Source organism: Chiloscyllium plagiosum, chromosome 5 (assembly GCF_004010195.1).
Source record: "Chiloscyllium plagiosum isolate BGI_BamShark_2017 chromosome 5, ASM401019v2, whole genome shotgun sequence".
Lineage (NCBI taxonomy): Eukaryota > Metazoa > Chordata > Chondrichthyes > Orectolobiformes > Hemiscylliidae > Chiloscyllium > Chiloscyllium plagiosum.
In genome coordinates, this window is record NC_057714.1 from 32285975 (window position 1) to 32312445 (window position 26471).

The 26471-nt window shown below is 40.2% G+C and overlaps 1 protein-coding gene across 1 annotated transcript in view; it reads left to right on the forward strand.

The window, feature by feature from the left end:
* The window catches only part of crppa (CDP-L-ribitol pyrophosphorylase A), a 249821-nt gene that overhangs the window by 61459 nt on the left and 161891 nt on the right, over window positions 1-26471 (forward strand). Inside the window, exons 4-6 of the mRNA XM_043689823.1 lie at window positions 9030-9134; window positions 13704-13749; window positions 19573-19670. Of these exons, the coding sequence (XP_043545758.1) occupies window positions 9030-9134; window positions 13704-13749; window positions 19573-19670 (249 nt within the window). The remainder of the gene's footprint in view (window positions 1-9029; window positions 9135-13703; window positions 13750-19572; window positions 19671-26471) is intronic.

Consider the following 26471-nt stretch of genomic DNA (forward strand, 5'->3'; position numbering starts at 1 on the left):
TTAGTGGACAGGACTGGAGCCCTTGTTTAAGGAACAATACACTTGCCATAGAGAGAATGCAGCTGAGGTTCACCAGATTGATTCCTATGATGGTGGCATTGTCCCATGAGGAGAAATCAAGGATGCTGGGCCTGTTTTTAAGAATGAGTGGTGCCCTGATTGACTCTGAATGTAATCCTTAAAGGGATAAGCAAAGGTAGTTGCGGAAAGGATGTCTGACCTGGCTGTTGAGTCAAGAAACAGGGGACCTAATCTCAGAATAAAAGCCACGCCATGTAGAACTGAGATCAGGAGGAACACCTTCAGTCAGACTGTGGTAAATCCTAGGAATTCTGTACCCCACAGGGCTGTGGAAGCTAGGTCACTAAATAAGTTCAAGGCAAAGCTTGATGGATTTCTAATTACTAATGGTATCAATGGATGATGCAGGAATATGGCATTGAAATAGAGGATCAGCATTGATCTAGAGTGTGGAGCAAGCTCAAATGGTGTACTTATGCTCCAGTATTCCAAATAGAAGGAGGAAGAGCCGAAAGTCAAAAGGGGGCAAAGTTTCCTGAAGACTGCCATCATAGTCTCATATTACGCAAACCTGGAGATATGGAATAACCAAGTCTTCTGCCTCCTTCAGTTTCAATAGATCAGAATTTTCACAATTCCTTCAGTTTCTCATGGACCGTGATCACATTGCAGTCGGCCACAGAGCGTTGGAAGACCCTTTGCTCGGGTGCATGTCGGTTAGACCTAGGTCCCATGACTGAGTTAACGGTTCAGCTTTCAGAGTTTGAGGTCCTTAGAAGTATTGATTCCTGGAACTTCCTCAAGTACCCAAAAGATATTCACGGAGAGATATCTTTAACTATTTTTCTTTAATGGTTGTCATTTATCTCCTGAGAGCAAGAGAGGTAGCATTGTCTTCTTGTAAACCTTTCCATAACTGAACAACTCTAAAGTTTGTGGCAAAACAGAAGCTAAAAGTCCAGAAGCTATTGCTGGACAACTTTCAGCATTAGATCTCTTCCAAAATGTAGTCTATTTTTCTAGCAATAATAGGCTTTTATGCATTCCTTTATCTCCCTTTCAAAGGTTTTGTCCTAAGGTCACTTGGGTTTTTGCGAACAGCAGAAAATGTTCAGTTCTTTTGACCATTGCATTTCAGAGAGTTACACAGTAAATACATGATAATCATGGACTTGTTCAAATCTTCCAATTGCCAATTTTAGTAATCTATGTTTATGCATTCCCAGCATCATATTAAGATGTCCTGATCCAGTGTCTATGTCCATACTGCGTGACCAGGCTATCGTAGCTAGTTCTTGCCTGTCTTCCCGCATGTCGTCAGTCTGTTCAAGAACCTGACTTTATTGGGAAAATGTGTAGCTATATCATAGAGAACTACCTTGTGGGCCTTTGCTGCAGCTGGGCAAAGCAGTTGAAACCTGATATTAAGAAATAAAGAAGGAAGTGTGACTAAGGGATGGGGACTTGTATAGTGTATTTTATATCTTTTGAGCATCTCAAAATGTCTTCCAACCAAGAAAATATGTTTCAAGTGCTGTCATTTTATTATTGTGGCAAGCCTGACAGCCAGCTTATATACAGTAGAGTTTGCAAGTAGTAAATGGTTTGTGGCCAATTAGTTGTGCTGCTGAAGTATTTATTTCAATTTAAGAGCAGTCTTTGAGTGTCCCAGGCAGAGCTAGCATACTTGTCCATCTCATGTTCTTCTGAGGAAATGCTGAACCTTTTCCTTGAACTGTCCAGTTCATATTGAGGGCAGCACATTGACCAGAGTACTGATAGAAATGTACAATCTTACAAAGACCCAACAAGAGTAGGTTGGCTTTTTGAAAGAGCTGTCAATTTAGCTCCATTCTCCAGCTTACTGCCCATAATAACACAATTAGTACTTTTCAAGTACATGTCCAACTGGCTTTCAAAAGCTCCTATTGAATCTGATTCTAACCTCCAGAGACTCATCATAAAATCCCTACAGTGTGGGAACAGACTCTTCGGCCCAATAAGTCCACAAGAGTAACCCACCCAGACAGTTCCTACCCTATTACTCTACATTTACCCCTGACTAATGCACCTAACCTACACATCCCTGAATACTATGGGCAATTTAGCATGGCCAATTCACCTAACCTGCACATCTTTGGACTGTGGGAGGAAACTGGAGCACCTGGAGGCAACCCACGCAGATATGGGGAGAACATCATTGTTTTGATCTAAATAATACTGCCATATCATTGACATCCAGCGAAATAAGAAGATGGGCACTGATCAAAAATGCCTTATTTGAAAGACAAAGCTTTTGATAATGCAGTGATCCTTCCATACTGCTATGGATTGCCACCCTAGGTTATTTGTTAAAGCTTGGGGAACTGTGCTGTGAAGCCACAAAATTTACAAACTCCCCAAAATTTGATCCTTTCTAAATATTTAATTCTTATGTGATATGGCAAATTAATTTATTGTCCAGAAAAAAATAAACTTAGATTTTTATAGCAGCTTACACATTCCCACACAGCTTCTGCCTTAACCATGGCCGAAAACTACAAAGAATGCTTCTTCCTGAACCAGTGTGTTTTTTTTATCCATTTCAATGGTCATCTTTTTTTCCTGAGTAAGGCTGCTAGTCATTAAGGTCAGCTTGATACTATGGCAACATCCATTTCTAGCTGAGTTAAATCAACTGAAACTGATTACATGCAAGCCTCTTAGAGAGAGAGAGAAAGAGCAATTTTCTCACCAGTTTTCCATTGCCTTTATTTGAACCTTATATAATACATGGCAAAAATCATCCACCATTTTAAATTCAAAAGTTAAACATTATGATGCCATAGGGTTTTCATCACCTCAAGTCTTACCTGCAAAAGTGGAGCATTTTGAAAGACTAACTAGATTATGAAGATCAAAATTCCTGATTATTGAAAAATGAATTTTGACAAGTGATAATTAATTTTATTTTAAAAATAAACTGTGAGTTTAATATGCTAAAGTTACATGGCTGAATATTCTGAAACTGCCTGATGCAATAATGTATCAAACACACAATTTTAATATCTAAGTAACGCAATTGCAATATTTTAATCCTCCAGGCAATTTAACTATACATTTATATGAAGACATATTATATAAAGTATTATTCAGTGGTTATGGTCAGTCTGCAGCAGCTTCATATTGGATGTGAATTGAAGAGAATTGTGAAGCGGGCTATCATTTGTGTACTTTGCTGAGACCAAAAAGAGATTTAGCAAAAGGTGAAGCAATTGCTTTTTTTTTTGTCTGCCTGTGAATTTTGGAGATGAGGAAGACACTTTTGTTTGGCAAGATGGAGAGCGACAGATCAGATTTTGAGATTAGATAAATAATATGCCTTTTATTGTAAAGGTTGTGGCTCTATTACTTAAAGTAACTAAAACCTTTAGAGACCATAAAACATAACTGTCATTTTCTTGAATGATGGTTGAGATGTGTAGTAGTGACTTAAAGAAAAGTCTGTGGGTGTGGAAGAAATACAAAAAGAACTCTGGAAACATAGCTGCCTCTTAACAAGAGAGAGTATGTAATTTGTAGATCTAATTTCGGATAGAAATCCAGCTCCTGTGATTAATCATTAATCGTATATCCATTTTCCTTTTCTTGCCATAAAGAACAATGTTGATTTTGAATGACTTAACTGTTTATATATCTCCTGGAGCAAAGTGTGGTTTCTCCCCCTCAATTACAATCTATAACACAAGAACGATGAGCCCTGTACTTAGAATCCCTCAGGGTTGAGAGAGATGGATAACTGACCCATCCTCCTTTCCTTTCCTATCCAGCTTAGTGAAGCTTACTGCATGACTGGTAACCAAGAACTCAACTCAAAAATTCAGTTAACATTTCTATTTTCATCAGTTAACATGGTTAATCCTATTCTCATGATCAATAGGATAGAACTTTCAACAGGAAAAACAACAAAAGTAAGATAACTATCAGAATCTTAGCTAAGCTCAATGATATGAGCTGAAGTATGTGATTGATATTTGGAAATGAGGACGGTTGCATAGCATGATAGAAGGATATTTGAGTGAAAGTACAATTCACACTGATTTGAGGTCTGGAATTGTGAATGTCCACACTTTGTAACACTACAATATCTTCTGTCTGTTTACTGTATAATGACAGCCTGTTTGGCAGGAGTGCCTGCATTGCAAGGCCACAGTTGAGGAGAACAGTTCGCTCAGGTCTGGGGGAATTGAGATCATGCCTCTGAATGCAGTGAGTTTTCCTGAGCGATGATTTGAATTTATAAAATTCAACTTATGTGTGGTCTGATCATGTGCAGCATATTTACTTTCCTCAGGACCCATCAGTATCACTCAGTTGCAAAGTTGTTGGAGTGTATTTCTTTTCATTTAGCAGTTTCTCAGGCATTATTTTTCGCAATTGTTTCAGGACTATCGTTGGGAAGAATTTGAAAATCTTTATTGAAAAACATGTACCTGAGTGTTTTTTTATTAACAGAGAGGCTGACTGAGAGAGATGGAAAACCAATAAGCTTTGGAGAGAGGTTGGAATTTTCCAGCCCTTGATTTGGTGTACAGGGAAGCTCAGAAGGTGAGAGGGGTGAATTATGGAATGAAAAGTTCAATGTCTCCACACTAGTTGTGGAACTTTCCTACAAGTGGGAATGGTAGTGGTGCAGCTGCCCATTGAGTAGAGGTGGACAGCCAATTAATTCAATTTACTGATTCAATGACTGTGTTTTAAATTGCACCAAGTGTTTTACATATGTCAGTAAGTGTAGGGCTCTTATGGTGCAGTGGTAGTGTCCCTATGTCTGAACCAAAAGGGCTGGGTTCAAGTCCCACCCCTTCCAGAACATGAAACAATATCTCTGAACAGGTTGATAGAAAATAGATTTAAAGAAAAGCAGACCCTGTTTGGTTTGCATTGTCCATAATGGGCCATGCTTGTAAATATTGAATTGGTTACACAGGGCAGCATGGTGGCTCAGTGGTTAACACTGCTGTCTCCCAGTGCCAGGGACCCAGGTTTGATTTCACCCTCGGGTGACTGTCTGTGTGGAGTTTGCACATCCTCCCAATGTCTGTGTGGGTTTCCTCCCACATTCCAAAAATGTGCAGGTGAGGTGGATTGGCCATGCTCAGTTGCCCATAGTGTCCAGGGATGTGCAAGCTAGGTGTGTTCGCAGTGGGGAATGCAGGGTGAGGGTAGGGGTCTGGGTCTGGATGTCCTGCTCTTCATAGGATTGGCATGGACTCGATGGGCTGAATGGTCTACTTCCATATTGTAAGGATCCTATGAAGGTGAGTTACTGGTGGTGGTTAGTAGTTGGGAAAAAACCCCACAAAATTAAAGGAGTCACGGTGATTTTGGTGGTGAGTAGGTCACTTCGTTGCGTGGGAAAACACTTCTGGGTAGATCATAAAAGAAGATAAAGCTGATCCAGGTCTTTACAGAGAGGTAGGCACCATGGGCAAGCATGGTGTTATGGTTACCTCCTGCTCTGCTAACCCCTCTCCTACCACCTCACCTTCCATGGTTTGCATTGCCCATAATGAACTTTGCATTAAACTTCTAATTGGCTGCACACTGGGTTTAGCAGTTAAAAACAAAAAAAATGCAATGATTTGGTGATGTGAACACTGTTCGGTTGTATGTGATAACACTTCCGAAGATAGACAAAAGGATAAAGCAGACCCATGGAGACATAGCACGTCGGTGTCCATCAGTGCTCTTGATGCCTTATGGGCACCCCAGGGGATACAGTTCTTTATTGCCTCTTCCAACTCCATTTTCATGTAGCTTTTTCCCCCTCTCCCTGCCTCTCCCTCACTTCTGATGGTTTGCATTGCCCATAATGGGCTTTGCTTGTGTATGTTTAATCAGCTACACAGGTGATTACTGTTGGTGGTTAGTACTTTAAAAAAGAGTTAATGGTGATTTTGGTGATGTTAAAGTCAATCAGTTGTGCGTGACAGCACTTCTGGGTGTAGAGAAAAATAAACCCTACCCATGTGTGTGGATTGTTGTCAATGGTGTGTTTCTCAGTTTGGAATATTATTTACCATTATTATAAAAAAAAGGCGACTTGTGATACTTGGATAATGTCCTTACCTCTGAGCCAGGAGGCCTGTATGGATTAAAAAGTAATAAAGCAGACTCAAAAATTGGCTACACGGGTGATTTACTGGTGCTGGTTAATAATTTTAAAAAGTCCCGGTGATTTGGTGATGGGGAGAAAAATGATTCGGTTCGTCTAAGTACAACGCAAATAGTGGCTCTTTTTGGTGTTCAATAATGAACAACGTTCCTTTCTAGTGAGGCTTCCTGAGTTATACAGAGGATCCCTCTGAAGCATATTCTCAACCCTCTCAGTAAGTACTTGCATTCACAAAATGTAGAGGAGAGAGCTTGTTTTGGAAGCCTTGTATAAATTTGATGTGGTCCACCCAATATTGCTGATTGACTGCAGCCAGTGCCTTGATGCTGTGGATGCCTGCCTGACAGGAGGCTAACGTTGGAGCATCTGTCCTGCCAATGGATTTGCAAGACTGAGAAGAGGCATTGCTGGTGTTATTTCTCTAGGGATTTCAGGTGTGTGCTGTATATTAGAAAAACCCTAGCTAACCTCAATGACATTATTTCAATGCATGGATAATGGTTTAAAGCCCCTAAATGTGAGCACATGCGAGTGACTTTTGTGTATTGCAGCTCAATGGTAGAGGTTGGTGTAGTCTTGGTCCTGGACAGGATGGAACAAAGGTCAAACAGTTTCCCAATAATCCTGTAAAGAAGCTCCACTCCCCCAGGGAGCTGCATGGATAAGTATAGGTGTTGCAGCGAGGAAGATGGAGAAAAATGTTGAACAATGACAAAGTCGTCTTGACTCTACTTTGTACATGTACTGCATTGTGGTGGATCCATTGGTGAACATCAAGGCTTACATGTCATTGGGAAGCTGTGGAGATTTTCTGAGGTTAGCCAGATTTGAGGAGGATGTTCCGTAATTCTCACAGGCTGACAGAGTCAGAGGCATTTGTAAGGTCAAAGAAGGCCATACAAATGGTGGCTACTGCTTTCTGCTGGGCTGTTGGAGATTGTAGATGGGATTAGGTGATGATCAGTCCAGCAGTTGTCAGCTCCTGTCATGGTGTGGGTAATTCTAACATGCTTCACGTCACTTGCTTGGATGATGTAAATGCCATTATCCAGAGTGAGGATGTTAGCATGAGGACTTGTATTTATCTCTCTGATGAAATAGGGTGTTTGTTAAGATCAGGTTGGGATCCACGTTTGTCACCGGGAGGTGGATCCCTTTGTTGTTTGCCTTCCCTATCTTTGCCATTCCCAATTTTCCAGAAGTATACATCCCTTCTCACTCTGAGATTGAAATCACTGAAGAGAATCAGCTTTTGTCCCTTTTGAGACCCTGAAAGCAATTGAGCAAGGCTGGTGTAGAATTCCTCTTTGGCCTCATCCATTGTTTCTCGGGCTAGGATATACACACTGAGATCTGTGATAAACTGCATTGGCATTAAGGAAGGCTGAAAGATCACAAGGTGTTCATTTGTCCCTTGGGAGCTCGCTGAGATTAACTAGTTAGTTGTTTTGATGGAGTCTGTTTTCTTTCTCAGATTTCCCTTTCCAGAAGAAGGTGCATCTGCCTCCTTGTTCTTTAAGCTGACCTTCTCTTTCCCACCATCTCTGACTCAGGGCAGTCATGTTAATGCCGTGGCACTGGAGTTCCTAGGTTACAATAGCGCTGCAATGTTTACATTTGTCACTGCAGGGAATGCCCATGAAGTTCCAAGTCCCAAACTTCATTTTCCGCAGATGAAAGATCCCTGTACGTAGGTTCTTTGATCATGAGTGGCTGGAGCACACTGATTACCCACGTAATCCTGGTAGAACAAGGTTTTGTTCAATGGCAGGCATGGCTGAAATGATTAGAGAGCAGCTCCACTACATTGGATGGGGACTAAGGGTATAAGTCATTACCCTTAATTCTACCCTTCTCCCATTCTAAGAGCTCACCATCCTGATGCTTGTACATCAATGCCATGGCAAATGGAATGTGAATATTAATTACCACTTATCAGCAGAAGCCTGGATGTTGTCTAAGTCTTGCTGCACATTGGCAAGGGTGGCTTCAGTATCCGAGGAGTCTCAAGTGGTGCTGAGCACTGTAATTATCGGTAAACTTTCCCATGCCTGATCTTTTTGATGGAGAGAAGGCTATTCTTTCTAACAGCTGAAGGTGTTTGGGCCTGGGCCACTACCTTAGGGAACATCTGTGGCAATGTAACATTCTAAGCTATTGGATATGTGTGGATTGGTTAGAGGGGAGAGACAAGATAGATACAGACACAGTGGGGTAGAAATTTATCTTGCGGTAATATAAATTGGCTAACTTGTTAAATGTTCATTCCAGTACTCAGTTCCATTGAGTTCATCTTCCTTCAACTCGCCTGTCTTGCTGTGTGTCCTTGGTGTTGAAAATATTTTAAAGTAATTCAGTACAGCACAGAGCTCTCAGTAAGCTTTTTTTATTCATCGCTAAGATTTATTATTCATCCCTAATTTTCCTTGATGGTGGAGCTGTGAATTCATATCACACACAATCTTGGACTTAAAAAGAGCCATTAAATCCCATTTAATAAAGATTGATTTATACTTATACCGTTCCTATTTATTAGTTACTTTCATGTTTCCCTTCTATGATATGACTAAAAAAGCTATTTTGTAATAAAATAGCAACTATTCCAACTTACAATGCACAATGGGATTTAGAAAGATCATGAATAATTTATGGTAATTTCTGTCTGTGTTTCTGACACAGCCAGCAGGTTAGAAATATCTATTGTCATGTAGAAGACGGAAGATTGTACATTTCAACTTCACATGTGTGACATTACAATGCCTCAAGGCTGCTTAAAATATACTTTAATCTGTAACTAATAATTTTAAGGATCTGTGTGGTAAGATTCAGATTTCTATTTTTTTTGTTACAGTGCACAGATTATGATTTTGAGTATGGGACGGAATGTCTCCACTTAGCTCTGAAATACTGTGGCATTTCCGCCAGGCTTATTGATGGCCCACCTGATCTGTGGAAGGTAAGAGGGAATGGTTCAAGTTTAACTAGTATGCTTTCCTAAAAGTTTTTTTTTAATCATTAAAATAGGAGGGTTACCTTGACCCTCAACTTTATGACCAGAAACTTAATGCAAACAGAAAGTACCGGGAATACTCAACAGGTGGAGAGGGTGGAGGGCTAACAATTTCGGTTATGGCCTGAAAAGTTAACTCTCGAAACTTCATATTCAATAAAATTTACAAAGGAGCGTTAAAAAGGGTGCAGATTAATAATGTTAATTCCAGATTCTGTTGTGTTGTTTAGAATGTGAGCATGTTCTCATGACTTGTTTTAGAACAAATTCCATTTAGATATATAATGGACAGAAAAGGGAATTAAATGAGACATTTTATAAATTGTTGTATCAAGTACAAGAATTAAGAGGTAGTGTTGAACTACTGTTGCAACTGCAAGTGTTGGGAATTCCATTATAGAAAGAACATGAAAGTCCTGGAGCATCCAAAATGGATTCACAAGGTTGATGCCAGGGATGGGAAACTAGTTTTAAGGAGATACTTGTGATATGGGACTTTGCCCACTAGAGCAGAAGATGCGAAGGGGAGATTTAATTTAGGTTCAGAAAGTATTGCAATATGAATTAATGAGGAACAAGTATTCATTGTGTTTGGGAAATGTTTCTAGCCTGTCGATTAAAGACTACTAAGAAAAAAAAACATTAGGAAAGATCCATTTGCACATATTTTATTGGCATGGTTGATATGCAGACCCCTACACTTTGTGAGGGAAGAATATAAAAGCAATTGTATTGGGGAAAAAAATACAAAACTTTTTGGAAGAGAGCAGGACAGTCAGATTAGTTTTATGTTGCACTATTAATGTACCAGCAGGGGCACAATAAGACAGATGAGCTCTATTTATGGCTTCTGTTGTCACATAATTGTTTCTGAGAATTAAAACCCAGAAATATATGTCACATATTCAAATTTTATTTGTCAATAAAAACAATCGAGAAAATGTGTACGTTACTGAGATTGAGTGCTGCGGTTGAACCATTTTCTACTGTTACACACACAGAACCAGAGTCTTGCATACAAATGTTATTAAGACTTCAATACAGTTCAGTAGGAAATAACAATCTTAACCGAAATACATACTTTGTCCGTGTTAAGGTAATATAAGAATATGAATGTAGAAAATGTTTTTATTTAAGACATATACTAATTAAATGTGTTGAAATTTTTACTTTTTCATACTAAAAATTGACTTACATAGTAAACAAAGTATAATTGCAGCTGGGTCTGTCATTTTATACCCTATTACACTGGTGTTTACTTCCTTGCTGACGATGCATTTGTTGTAAATGTTGCAGGAATATACAATATGGAGCTATCATTACTTTCTTTTGTGGAGCGCATTGTGTGGGCACTTCGACAGAACTGAAAGCTATTACAGACGAATTGTTTTTATAAAGGAGTAGAGCAAAGATAAGAAGTGAGAAAACATGGACAAAAAACACATCTTGGGGAATAACACAAAAGGCACAACAGCACTTTGCTCTCCCACCAATTCTCTTTTCCATTTGCTTTAATCATAATGAAAATTGTACTGGGTATATAAAGTGCTGCCAATGCTGAATTTTAGCACCAAAGAATCATTAGTGAAGTGGAGCTTCTTAGTTGGCTAAATGGCTTAAATAATATCAGTATGGGAAATAAGAAAAGTCAGACTGAAGGAAATTAAAAGTATTTATGGGACACCGACAACATGGACTGCATTTTTGCTGTCCAGCAAGAAACATGAATCAGGACTGTTTTCAGGTCTCAGGCTTTCAGGGTGAAATGTGGGAGTAACAAACCGAGAATACTGAATGCTAAAGGCTGTTAGGCTAGTTAATGCGGGACAAAAGCTCCTCACTGTGACTACGGCTAATGACATCATTGCAAAACCCCCAGACAGATGGAGAGGGCAGATACAATGCTGAGCATGCTGACAGATAGTTCTGAAGAAATCACACTGGACTTGAAATGTTAACACTGTTTATTTCTCCAAAGAAGAGAGGGTGGCATGGTGACTCAGTGGTTAGCGCTGCTGGCTCACAGCTCCAAGGACCCGGTTCCCTTGCACCCATGGGCAACTGTCTGTATGGACTTTACAGCTCTCTCCTTGTCTGCATGGATTCCCTCCGGGTGCTCCAGTTTCCCCTCATAGTCCAAAGATGAGCACATTAGGTGGATTGGCCATGCTAACTAGCCCATAGTGTCCAGGGACATGCAGGCGAGGTGGGTTAGGCATGGAAAATGCAGGGTTACAGGGTCAGGGTAGGAGTTGGTTTGGGTGGGATGCTCTTCAGAGCGGTTGGTATGCACTTGATTGGCCGAATGTCCTGCTGCCATATTATGGGGATGCTACAAAAGATGCTGCAAACCTGTTGAGTTTCTCCAAAATTCTGTGTGTTTGATCAGTCTTCCTATTTGTATACTCACGAGCACAAGGTTCTGGTAGTGATCCTGAGATCACTGCTTTAAAGGTCCGGCTCTTCCCTTTCCTTCAGGATCTCATCCCGATTTCTAGAGGTTAAGGGGGTGATTTAATTGAAGTCTTCAAGCTGTTGACAGGAAATGATAGGGTAGATAAAGGTAAGTCATACTGGTTGGGGATTCTAGGCACATAGTCTGAGAATTAGGGCTGGACCGTTCAGGAGAGATGTTAGGAAGTATCTCTACACACAAAGGGTGGGTGAGCTTTGGAACTGTCTTTCATAAAAAGCTATGGATCTTGATCAGTTGTTACTGACAAATCTGAGGTACAGCAATTTTTGTTAAGCAAAGGTATTAAGGGATCTGGGCCAAAGGCAGGTAAATGGAGTTTTGGCTAAAGATCAGCCATTATCTCAATGAATGGTGAAACAGCTCGAGGGCTGAATGGCCGGCGGCTGTCGCTATGTTCCCATGTATTAGGTGCCAATGTGGATTGAAAATTGGTTGATGAAAGTAATGAAGAGGAGTAAATGGATGATTCTCAGGTTGGCAGGCTGTGACTAGTGCAAGTATTAATGATAAGTACTGTCTGTTCACAGTCTTAGAGATGATTTTGATGTGGGGACCAAGTAGAATATTTCCAAGTTCACAGATGATTAAACAATCTTGGTAGGAATGTAAGTTGTGAGGAGAGTGCGAATAGTTTTAATGGGGATTTAAACAGGCCAGGTGAGTGAGTGGGCAAGAACATGACTGATATAATACAATGTAGATCATTGAGAGGTTATCCACCTTGGCAGGAGGATTGGAGTCACATGTATTAATGTCCAAAGGGGCTTCAGAGTCCTCATTCATAAGTGTGAACAAAAGCTAGAGGAAGCACATAATTTGGAAAGCAAGTCTTATTTTAGCTTTTCTGACATGGGTGTTTGAGCACAGGAGCAAAAACATCCTGCTTCATTGTATAGAACACTGTTCAAGCTGCACTTGGTGTATTGTGAGCAGTTCTAGTCCCCTTGCCTAAGGAAGGAGAAGCTTTACATTGAGGGAGTAAAATGACTTGGGCTCCTTACAGCACTATTCATGACTGGATGTCTGAAAACTCTTTACAGGCCAATGAAGTTCTTTCTGACGGGTAGTTAGGGTTGGAATTTGTGAAGAAAGTGAGTAAGAGGAGAAAGTAAGAAGGAAATCTGTTGTCAGTGGAAACCTAAAGTTGATGGGGAATGTTGGCGTGAAGTATTGGGTGGATCTTGTTCAAGCATTTTGTTCTTGCCTGCCAGCTGCATGATTGGTGAAAGACCCTCACTGCCTCATACAGCTGAGTCAACTGGCAATCACGCACTGGGGGCAAGCAGACAGTCTGGTCTTCCAGTAAATCAAGGCCCTGTACTTGAATGTCCTGCCCAGCAGGAGCTGCCAGACAGTCTGAGGGCAGGCAGCTCGGGCTCAGCATTGCTACCCAGGATTGGGGAAGACCCAGGACAAAGTAAATGATCTTGTGGACTTGGGTGGAGGGGCGTGATTCTGAGTCTGAGTGTCACAGCAAAAGGGAAGCAGAGAATTGTGGAAGCAAGGGCTCGGGACTGGCTCCAAGCAGCAGTCACTCCCTGACGTCCAGTGTCTTGATCTGGCACTGACTGCCTTTCATCAACACTTCCCTACCTCCAAAACAAAGGGTGGCATGTGAACCCCAGTAGAAATGTGGAGAGTCCTTTAAGTGTCCTCAATCAACAAACAGACAAGAAGATTTCCCATGGACCTTCTCACCCAGGATGTAATTCTGCTGAAAGCAGGAAAGCTGTGGAATTAGGGTATGCCATCTTCCGACCAAATTAAATGCCCATCCACTCTCCAACCTTTTTGAGTAGAAGATTCCACCTACAGTAAGGATTTGCTAACTGATGAAACACTACACAGTGAAGAAAGTGTAATATAACATACTTCAATTTTAATGTTTGCGCTTAAAGCAAAATCAGATATCCTGAGTACATTGCGATTTTTTTCATTTTCTTTATTTGATAATTTAAATAAACAGCTCCAGGCTATGATTACATTAGCTATTGATTTTCTCTCTGTAATAAACATAATGCAATTTGTTTGTCCCTTAGGTAACTTACAAGCGAGACCTCTATGCAGCTGAATCGATTATCAAGGGTATGTCTTCATGTTCATGTCAGATTGAGTTGTTTGAAATGCTTTACAGAGCTAGCTATGTCTTAACTCTGTTTCTAGCGTCACTGTGTGTCAATTGGGTTCAGAGTGTGTTGGCAATTTGCACAATAATGTATTACAGAACTAGGAACATTATTCAGTACCGAGCAGTGAGTAGACACTTATATACTGTCCTTAGGCACAATTAGTGACTTGAGAATAGTTACTTAAAAAAAAGTCCCAGATTAGGAATTTTAATCCACTGTCAAGTGGAGGTATATCCATTTATTCAAGTTTATTTCATTCTTAGTTTTGCTAACTTTGCTTAATCTGATGAAAACCACTTGAAAAACAAACAAAATTGATTTTTAGCACCATATTGAATGAGAAGTGTTCATTCGTGGGATGTAGGCATCACTAGTCCATTTATTGCCTGTCCTTAGTTGCCCTTGAGAAAATGGTGGTGAGCTACCTTCGTGAACTAAGAGGCATTTGGATGGGTATATGAATAGGAAGGGTTTGGAGGGATATGGGCCGGGTGCTGGCAGATGGGACTAGATTGGGTTGGGATATCTGGTCGGCATGGACGGGTTGGACCGAAGGGTCTGTTTCCATGCTGTACATTTCTATGACTCTGTGACTACTGGGTAGGCAATTCCAGGATTTTGACGCAGTGAGATTAAAGGAACAGCAAATGTTCCTAAGTCAGGATGGTAAATGGTTTGGAAGGACATTTGCAGGCGATGGTGTTCCCATATATCTGCTGCCCCTATCCTCCTTGATGGAAGTGGTTGTAGATTTGGAAGGTGCTGCTGAGAATCTTTGGTAAATTTCTGCAGTGAATCTTATAAATAGTGCACACTGCTGTGAGGGAGTGGATGTTTGTGAATGTGGTGCCTGTGAAGGTTCTAAAATCTTGTTGGAGCTGCACCCATTCAGGGAATTGGAGAGCATTCCATCACACTCCTGACGCTTTCCTTGTAAATTATGGACAGGCTTTGGGAGTCAAGAGGTGAGCTAGTCACCCCAGTATTCCTAGATTGTGACCTGCTGTTGTAGCCACTGTGTTTGTAGTGAGTTCAATTGAGTTTCTGGTCAATGGTAACTTCAAGGATGTTGGTAATGAGGATTCAGTGTCAGTTGGTGGTGGCTAAATTGTCTCTTATTGGAGATGGTATTTACCTGGCATTTATGTGGCACGAATGTTATTGCCACTTATGAGCCCAAGCCTAGATCTTGTACAGTTCTTGTTTACATTTGAACTGCTTCAGTATCAGAGGAGTCACAAATGTTGCTGAACATTGTGCAATCATTGGCAATTATCCCCACTTCTCACCTTATGACGGAGGGGAGGTCATTTATGAAGCAGCTGAAGATAGTTGAGCCGAGGTCACTATCCTGAGGAACCTCTGCAGCGATGTCCTGGAGCTGAGATGACTGACCTCCAACAACCAAGACGATCTTCCTGTGTTCCAGGTATGATTCCAACCAGCAAAGAATTTGCCCCTGATACCCATTGATTCCAGTTTTGCTAGGGCTCCTTGATGTCAGTGTTGAAACTTTATTGCTGGAACAGCACAGCAGGTCAGGCAGCATCCAGGGAACAGGAGATTCGACGTTTCGGGCACAGGCCCTTCTTCCTGAAGAAGGGCCTGTGCCCGAAACGTCGAATCTCCTGTTCCCTGGATGCTGCCTGACCTGCTGTGCTGTTCCAGCAATAAAGTTTCAACTTTGATCTCCAGCATCTGCAGACCTCACTTTCTCCTCCTTGATGTCACACTTGATCATATACAGTCTTGATGTCAAGGGCTGTCACTCTTACCTCAAATTTGGAATTCAACAGTTTTGTCTTTAATGATATTATAAAAGTTTTGAAGATCTGGAATCCTTTGGAACTTTTTTTAAACTGCAGTAGTGTGTTGCGGAGTTGGAATGACAGTTTAGGTACAAACGGGTCTCCTTTCTTTGAACTGATACCCCATGGCTCAAGATGGTTGGAAGCTTCCGATCTAAAATGGAGACAGCCACACATGGATCTGGCATGTATTTATTTGACCATTACTCTTTGAACACAAGATGTTTTTGAAAAATTCCGACACGCTATATTTGCAGCACTGGTAATGAACCATTTGGTGCCCATCCCTGGTTGACTTGAAGGAACTTAGAGTTAGCCCCAACGTGCAACTAGGGTTACACGCAGGTCATACTAGATTAAGATGACAGGCTGCCTGTCCTGTGAAACCGCCGGTTTGGTGTAATTGATTGGTTTTCTTGAATAACTTTTCCTCTGGGGCTATTGGGGCAACATATCTATTGAATTCATTTTCAATATGGCATCTTGTTCCTTGCTGCAGACATCACTTAATACATTGAAGCATATCTAAGGTGAAATTGGTGGTAGCAGCATGAGATGGGTGTTAGTGAATTGACTGTCTGTTTTACACTCTGCTGGATTTCTTTTCCATTGATGGTGGTGGAGAATGCCTTTCACAGCCATGTCGTCAACAGTATTACAAAGGACTCAGTGATGGAACCTGATGAAATTTATAGTCGGATGCTACTATATATAATCAGCCCAACCAGATCTCAAACTATTCTCTTTGCATGGTAAAAATAGCTACCTTTCATATCTGTCCTAATCATCTGTATGATTTACTGTGGACCTAGTAACAGAGGTAAGCTGTCTTCTGGAGCCAAGCCTGCCCAACAAGTTCAAAATAGTGACACAGTTCTGACAGCAATGATCAGTGTGAACATCTGTGCACAACTAGTTACTTCTAAGCAGAAGTCATGGTTATTTGTCAAATTTCACGATCAGCAATGAATTAAGTGGATAGATTATCTGGATATCTCATACATACATCAGGTTTATTCCACACATCTGAGCTGATGTGCACAGGGAAGACATTTATTCTATTGTTAAGTCTGTAATATAGGTGGAGTCAACTCGAAGTGTTCTGTCGGGAGCAGCACATGTTTAATTCCATGAGTCTTGACTTTTCTGGATCAAATGTCCATTGGTAAAGTGGAAAGTGCAGTTGAAGGGAAGAGGAGATCAGCCATGAGTGTATTACATAGCGGAATAAGCTTAAGCGACTGAATTGCCTACTCCAGGCTTCTAGTTCTTAATTTTTAAACGATTACCTAGTTCGTCTAGTAGGTATCATCAGATGATTCACGTGTCGGCTATCCATCTCCAATGTCCACATGCAAAGTCAGGAACACATGCATCGTGATCGTGACTAGATTCTTGCTGTTTGTTTATCCCTTTCTGCATAAGGGCCACTTATAGCAATCTTGCTGTTTCTGTATTGGAAGTCTGAATATACCTTGGGTGGAATCAGAGGCCTTTATGAAATTGTATGGCTAAATTACATTTTTGGAAGTCCATTAAACAGTTAAGTGATTGCAGCCAGAATAGCTCTTTTTAGAAAACGATGATTACATTTCAAAAAAATGGTATTATTTGTATCTTGTGAGACAAAGAAAGAGATTACACTTTGTTTCCCCTTGGAAAAAGCAGTGCAGTTGGAACTATCAGCGAATATTATTATTAAAGTAGCTAGTGCAGGGGTTCTGGTGGGGCTGCTATTGGGTATGGGATGTGTGAGGGTTCAGGGTGGGTATATTTGAGGAAGGGAGTGGTGAGTTGAGGTGCAGTTTTGTTAGTATTAACCCTGGAGTTTGATTAGGGTTTTAATCCTCGACATTATCCTCTGAGGTTTACCGTCCTAGCTGAGGTTACCATGAAAGCCCTGCCTTCTCAGCATCGGCCACTGCCCGAGGTGTGGTGACCCTCAGATTAAACTCATTACTCTCTCTAACGTTGTCTCTGTGTAATGAGACAGCAGCCCTATGGTTCTTTGGAAAACGGTGACTTTACCTTTTTTATTTAATCTGCTAACCTTTTCTGTATCACTACTGTGCTTAAATGAGTTGGAGCCCTCTGAAATATTCAACTTTAAGTTTATTTTTGGAGAAATTAATGAAACAGGCAAATTACTATTTGGAATTTTCAATTCCCTGAGAATCAGCTGTGTGAGATTTCCCAGTGTTCCCGATGTACAGCAGCAGTCTTCACTACAAAAACAACTACTCCGAATGTTTTTTTGTCCTGATAGGATCAGGTAAAATTGTGGGAATTCGAGGAGGCTTTTTACTCATTTCAACATGAGTTTCTGGTTTTAATCGCTGTTGTTGGAAGTGATCTTACTGACACAAATGTGTTTTGCATAAGTGAGTTGCTGCCCTGGCACAGAGGACAGGTTAGCCTTCAGCTCCATGTTGACCAAATCTTTAGGAATGAAAATATTTACCACCTCTTGTGTAGGAAACATAATATTGTTATGGCTCAGACCAAACTCTCTCAAAATATATTTAAAGATAGTCTAGACCCCAACTTTTTTCTTATTTTTGAAGACAAGGGTAAGTGGTGTAATTTGCTTGGTCAAATTACCAACTCGAAGCAAAAACAGTTCATTCTTAGACAACAGTTAAAATACAAGAAAAAGAAAAAAAATTGAATAATTTAACCATATTGGAAAACTTAACAGAATTATAGATTATTTAACTGCTAAACAGCAACTGTTCTAATGTAGTAATGTAGTAAACACACCCTTAGCAGAGGAAAATTCAGTAAAATAGCTTGCCTCACGTGTCACATTTTTCCAGTTCAGGAGGAAAGAACATCAAGAGAAAATTCTGAGTGAGAGAGAATTCAAGCATTTTGTTGTAGCATGGAGAGAAGTGTAGCACCTTCCAAACCTCAACAGCTACTGAAAGTTAAACAAAAATCCTTGTTCTGTGAGAGCTTGACCACACTCCTTTAAGCTGCTTCTAATGTTCCACTTTAAAAAAAAACAAGGCCAAAAAAAAAACAAGGCCTCACAAGATGTTTACTTTATTGGCTTGGAACAGATCACTCCATCTCAACCTCTCTTCACAAAAAAAGGATAAAATACATCTCTTAAAGCCATAGTATTATCACAATAATTAAAAAGAGCCAGTTAATTTTAGCTATTTGAAATAAAGAATAGAAATAGGTCTGTCTGTATTTGCAGTAAAAGAAATAGGTTATTCATGAAGGGTCCTGCTGAAATAGTGAATTTATTTTTCCAAATGTTGATTGACTTTTTGCCTTTGCTATATTTTCTGTATTTATCAATTCCAGTGAAAAGTAAGGAATGCTTACCATATGGAAAGAGTGTAACACATTTGGCTTCATGGTTTACAGCTACTTATACATCTATTATTGGTTTTGTACTGTAAATAACAACAAATGCAGCAAGTGATGGAAGTGTTCCTGAACTAATAATGTTACCAATTCCGATGCCCAGTTAGAAAGGGCTTTTTGACACATCTTAGTTATTAACACAACAAATCACACTCCGGCTACTTTCTTGAATTCCTCGTGTAAGTACATATTGTATAGGCAAACGTCAAACTCAGTCATGTCATGATAACACCAGATTCTAACATTTGTGGGTGTAACAAACTTTGATAGCCCTGTTACATTCTCCAATTTACACAGAGATAAAACAAGTCTCTGTGTAGGGAGTGGAATCTCGTATTTCCATGGCTACAGAATGAGGTCCCAGAGGAATGTGGACAACTGTTCAACAGCATGAAATACTGCCTTCAGGAAAGGAAGAGTGATAAGAAAATGAGTAAATATGTTTGGGAGCAGGCATTTGACTTATGTGCCCGCTTTAGCATTGGGGTGTTTTAAAACAAAAATGAAGTGGAAACATTACTCCAGTGGAGGAGCATCAGAATGTTTCACTGAGAAAATGAAAATCTTGAATTAATTTTTCTTTCTCCCCATAGAAAGTCTTTCTAAGAGAGTCTGTATCTTCACTGGAATACAAGAAGAACCAGTGCAATTGGGCCGTTTGCTGCAAGAGGCCTTACAAAAGTTGATGGAGGTCAGTCAAGTTTGTTAGATGTGTAAACTGTGTGATATGTATATTCAAACTGAATTGCTAATGTGGAACACTAGTAAGACTTAGCATCAAAAAGCCCCGATAATTTATTGAATACTTCACGGACACACCATGAACAACTGAATCTCAGCATATTCTATATGAGGAGGCCATCTGTAAGTGCATAGTCATATATTGCTGCACCATTGCACCAAAAACAATGTTCCCAGTCAGAAACACGGATAATTAATAATAGATGCAAGACTATGCATTTAGTTTCATTGTTAATAACTGTACCCATTTGATGCTTTTGTTGCTTGTGTTGACTGGTCACTTATAAAAGCTGTGCATTAAGTGCCATATCTCTGCCACAAGGGCGGTGATCCTGATGCTTTGTTCCTGCCATGACTGTGTTCTATTTCCCTGTTATGTATTGGCACTTGTGCCTGCTTTGGTGCTATAGATGCACCACCAGCATAAGTGCCTCATGGAAAAAGAACTCTCAAGGATATATTGTCACTTTTGAGTGAGAGAGAGAAATCCAGGTCACTCAGGGTGAAGAGGAAACAATAGGAAAATATTTTTGTTGCTTTCTTGTAGAATGAAATTGCCACTTATACAGGTGGTGATAGACAGGGAAGCATGGCACTGCCATATTAGTCAACCATTCATTGTCAGGGAGATAGTGTGAAAATTGGCCATGGCAAGATATGGGCATTTGGAAATGCCTATCTATGTTCTAAGATAATCTATGAAGGTATACCAGTTTCTTCTTAAGCATATGTATAATCCCATTGCAAACAGAACAAGTGTTATTTGCATCCCTTCATTTCTTTTGTGTGTGTTTCTGTAGGACATTGCACTCCTTGAGCCTATTTCAACATTTGATCAGATTACGATGTGCCTTTTGCTGGGCACAATTTAACTGCCGTTGATATATTCATATTTCAGAATATTTCAATATATTTTGATGTATTTGCCAAACAAGGATTTACCATTCTTTGTCTTGGAAAATTTTAACTGGTACAATACCCTTAGTTTTTGCATGAGTTTTTTGAATGAGATTTCTACAGCCCTTTGGATGAAAAAATGCTCCTTTTTATTTCACATCTAAAAATGGCCAGATTTAAGGATTGGCTAACTAATAGAAGATGGGACAAGAAGGCACTTTAAGTATGGCAACATGTAATGAGTGGAGTGTCTCAGAGGTCAGTTTCAGGGGTCAGTGTAGGGCCACAATTACTTTCATTATATTGCAATGACATGGGTGAAGAAAGCGAATTACTTTCATTATATTGCAATGACATGGGTGAAGAAAGCGAATGTATTATTGCCACATTTGCTGATGATACAAAAATAACTAGGAAGTCAAAGAAAGAGGATAACTCAGGGAGTCAACGTAAGGATAGGGATAGGTTAAATGAGTTGGAATATAATTTTGGGAAAATGTGAATTTATGTACTTTGACAGGGAAAATTAAAGGAAATTACATGAATAGAGAAAGACTGCAGATAACTACAGAAGAGTAGATTTCCTGGAGCCCTAGTGCATGGCAAGCTGCCATCTATGTTACCCTTGACTCCAGCCCATTCATGTCAAATATCTCACTATGCGCAGACTCCACCTTTATTCTAACCAAATATATATGCTGTGTTAGTACCTGCATTGGTGGTTGCAATGATGATGTGCTTTTATTGTCACCAAGTAGTTTTTGTTCCTTCACTGTCCCATCAGGTTAGATTTCTTAAGTCTCTGATAGAGAAAGACAAACAGGTATTGTTGTGGTCTGGGGTGGGAGAGAGTAAGAGATGACTTGCCTACATTATCTGCAACTTGTAAGCATGAGAGTTTGTGGGATGAAGGGGAGATGGAATTGTGAGGAGGAGGATAAGTATGAGGCCACTGTCATCTCAAATGATTTCACCCTCACTTTTGAGCACAATCTGAGCAATGAGTATCTTAATAATGCCAACATCATTTCCAGCATGGGGATTCGGGCCTGCAGGCTTGTCTATCCCCCGGTGCAAACTTCTGCTGCTCTGCCTTGATCTGCAAGATAATGAGAAGTGTGTCAATTAGTGTTGTCAAATGTGAATTGTGGTAGGTGAACAAATAACAATACGTGTTGGTACTAATGTGCGAGTGTGAAGCTTGTAGTCGTGTGTGAGGGTGACGTGAAGCATATGAAAGTCATAATGAGTCTTGATTGAAAGAAATTTATGCAAAGTGAGTGATGAGGGTGTTGTGAATTGAGCAGTTTCTGAGTGTCGTGGTATAGTTAGCAGAATGTTGCATTTTGAAATACATTTACTGAATTTAGCCAGTCATGTGACGTCAATTAACTTCTTGCAGCAGGACTTTGATTCTGGCACTGACCTTCACAACCGTCTGCTCCCAATGACTTTTGGACATATGTGTGATGATGCTGCTCCTTTAACAAGGTTATGCTGTCCTTTGCTTTTTTTTCCAAAAGGGGTTATAAATGGCAGAGGTTACGATTTGGCTGAGTTCAGCCCTTTGATTATGGCTAACAGACACTGCCTCAGGCAAAAGGCTTTTTATGTTTTTATTTTAAATCATTTGTACAATGAAAGGGGAGTGGACAGTTCTTTCAGCTCAGGTTTTAGCAAGCAGTCTTATTGAAGCTGTTGGTCAAGAAAACGGCTGGAGGAAAAGTTTCCTGGATTCAACAAAGTTTTTTTGGCTGAGTCTCTCTCTGTGACATCTTAGGTTAGATTCCCTACAGTGTGGAAACAGGCCCTTCAGCCCAACAAGTCCATACCGACCCTCTGAAGAGTAACCCACCCAGACCCATTTCCCTCTGTCTAATGCAACAACGCTATGGGCAATTTAGCATGACCAATTCACCCAATCTCTCCTGGAAGGACCTGTATTTGATTTTGCCTTTTTTGCCAAGGTGGTGTTTATGGGGATGTTGCAGGTATTTGGAACAGCATTAAGTTGCGATAGAGTTGATTCTAAATTTGGTTTCTTTTGTTTGTGTTTCATGCAGTATTCTGTAAATGGATTCTGTTTTGTTTGAAACGAAGTGGTTTTACCAGCTGCATCCCTCCTGGAACATCGACTATACACCTGTTTAAAACAACAAAAAAAGTTAGGGTCTGGGCTACCTTCTTGAAATGTTTTGAGGGGGTCTGGCCTGGTCCATAACAGATGTCTGTAAGGTCTATTGACCGTCACCATGTACAGGAAATCTTAGCTCTTCCACCAAAGAATCTTGTGCAGTGCACCTAAAGATTGGATCCGAGTCTTTCACATACTGTGCCATTCTTTAATATTTTACTGGCCAGATTGACTTTGGAGACAATGCCCATTGACAAAACATTTTCTAATCAACCATGCAGATTTGACACCAATGTTTGAGAGGCGTCTAGACAGAACCAGCAGGGAATTAATGGAGACAGGCAATGTACAGGTAGATGGGATTAGTTTAGAATGTCATCATTGTTAGCACAGGCATGGTGGGACATAGGGCCTGTTCCTGTGCTCTACTATTCTATGTTCTGTTCAGGTATGTTATTATACGTCTCTGTCGGCTGGGATTTGATCCGGGGCCTCATGCTCAGAGGTGGGGATGCTACCACTTTACGAAAGGAACCCAAGTAATTTATGCAGCCAGCTATAAAGGTCAGCAACGCACACTCCCAGCTACATTACACCTCTTTACCAGGTGGAGGCTCACTTTGAGGTGGAGCTAACCACTCCTCAGTATTACTGTATCGCTGATAAGTCCAGCTGCGCAACAGGTTTGCTGTCACTCACTGCATGCTGAAAGTACTGACATGCTGCAATGTTGCCTTAAATTGTTGTGGGATAATTGCACAGTGTGACCCCTACTTGTCTTTCTGGCCGTCCAATCTAGCCACCAAACTTCCTAATAGGTTGAAACTTAATTTTTATCCAGGAGTTAAAATAGCTCATTTTCATCCTGTATCATCAACTTAATTTAAGTCATCCTTAAATCCAGATGCAGTTTGATTGCAGATACGTTCATTTAGTAGCAAAACACAGGAGCCCATATTTAAAATCATGTCTGGATAAATTCAGTTTGTTTTGCAAATTGCGTGCCATCTTTGTCTGAGAGACTGTGCATAAAAACAGATGCAGGATTAATGCTCTCAGGCTCTTCTGGCATAACTCTCTCTGCAGATCAGCATTTTGGAATGCATTTAGCTCACATAATTGAATCTACATATAGTGGTGGATTATTTTGTTGATGCCCATTCTGTCTGATAGTCAATGTGTTTAAAAACATCACTGGGATACATCAGGCATTAATGTAAGGGTGAAAGTGTGTTGACAGCTTGGTTTTTAACTGTCCGATATTTATTTATTTTCATTAAATTCAGGCTTGAACAAAAAATCAAGACAGATTGAAGCCACAATGACTTGTGCATCAAAATCCTGGAATTTCTACAGCTCCATGTAAAAAGGAAGCATGCACCAGGATGATATGTCTGTGAAAAGATTTGTGATCATTGTGAGCAGCAGCTATCGTTCTGAAGGAGCTCCAAATCATTCAAATGTTTTCCTTCCTGAAGTGCATTTCCAACCTGTCCCCATGAGAGCAAAGCTTCATGGATTAGAGTTCCTGTGATGATTTCCCAATTTCTTACCATAAGCCTGTAGAGAGTAGTTTTTGGAGGGATTCTGTTGGTCCTTCATCGAAGTTACAGCACAAGATTAGAAGAACTAAGCGGCACTTCAGGCTCTGCAGTTTTAACAATGGTTTGCCAGCATCAGAAATTTACAATGCTGGATGTGGTCAGAAAGTTGGTGCAGTAGGACTGAGATAATGATTCATTTAGATGACTGCACCTAATTAGTTGTAACACTGTGTTGCAGGCTTTGAGCAGTAAAATGAACTGCCCATATTATTCATAATTTGAGTTCAGAGCTGGCATATGCAATTATGTGATCTCTACTGAAGGCATTTGGTTTAATCAATCATTTCTTCCTTTTGAAGATCAGATTAAGTTGAATGGGAAGTGAGAAAAATGAGTGAAATCATAGAATGAATGCCAGGAATAATATTTTTTATAGGTAATATGCTTTACACAGTACAAAATACAATCATTATTCTTAAAAGTATTGTGAGTGGCAAAAGACATTTTCGCTAAGGCCGCTTGAGTGCCACTTGGTGTACCCAGGAAAAGTAATTGTTCAAGATCAAAACCAATTTGATAGCTTTGAGAAGTTGAAACTGAAGGCTTACTCCTGACTTTATCTTAGTTTTAAATTCAAATAAATGTCCAATTCACACTTGCATTCTTCCATTAAATCATCCTGAAATCTCCAGTTAACACTGTCAGTGAGTGGGGGAGAAAAGGATCTTAGTGGAACCAAATTGTACACATCTCTTTAAAGACTTTACAGTTAAGCTTTGACAGAACTGTTGACTCCTCCAGGCTTCCTTTCTGTACTCTCTTTGCATAATTACACAGTGCCTCACAGCCTGACTCAAATCTTGCTCACTGATGCATAGATCAAAGTAAGATTGCGCAAATATCAGAAAAAAACAACGGATGGTCAGGTAATGAATTACAGGCACGTAGGGAGGCTGCCTAATTGGTTCTATGATGGTGTGTGCTTGACTGACTGCATCACTCATGTATATACCTGTTTTCAAATTAGTCTGGGTCTGCAGGCGTGTCTGACGAATTCACCCCAGAGCATCCATTATTCAACAACCTGTAAGCTACATGGTTTGTGATTGCTTTGGTAACATTTTATATCGAGTATTAATACATTTTTTTAGTTTTAATAGGATAAAACACTTGAAGGCAAAAATACTGAGCAGAGTTGAGAGAGGCCCATTGAATCTATTAGGGTGGTTTTCACATAATGTTTTAAGAGCTGTTCGTGTTTCAACTTAATTTTTGATGTCGATTTTAACTCATTTTGTTTCACTCAGTTTTTTTTAATGATGATATCACACAGGTTATGTACATGTTAGGTATCCATGACCTCTTTACGATAGATAGACATCAATACTCCTGGGCTAGAAAGGTAAAAGAAATTAGCCAAATTATTTTTCCTGTTTGATGCCCATATTGATGAGAGATAGGATGGACATAGCTGTGATGATACCTGAAGGTGAATTCACTGGCAATCTTACTTTCTATATTTATGAAGATGGCCAAGGTATGAAGATCAAAAGCTGTATGAGCAGAAGTTGTCCATTTGGTCCGTTAGTCTACTCAGCCCTTCAATAAGATCATGATTGACCTGATAATCCTTAATTCCACTTTCCTGCTTTTTCCCATAACACTTGATTCCCTTACTGATTACAAATGTGTCTATCTCAGCCTTGAATATATTTATTGATACAGCCTCTGCAGTCCTCTGTGGTACAGAACTCCTCAGATTCACAACCCTCTGAAAGAAGAAATTCCTTCTCATCTTTGTTTTAATTGGATGACTCCTTATTATAGAGTCCTAGAGTCATAGAGATATACAGCATGGAAACAGACCCTTCGGTCCAACCTGTCCATGCCAACCAGATATCCCAACCCAATCTAGTCCCACCTGCCAGCACCCGGCCCATATCCCTCCAAACCCTTCCTATTCATATACCCATCCAAATGCCTCTTAAATGTTGCAACTGTACCAGCCTACACCACATCCTCTGGCAGCTCATTCCATACACATACCACCCTCTGTGTGAAAAAGTTGCCCTGTAGGTCTCTTTTATATCTTTCCTCTCGCCCTAAACCTATGCCCTCTAGTTCTGGACTCCCTGACCCCAGGGAAAAGACTGTGTCTATTTATCCTATCCATGCC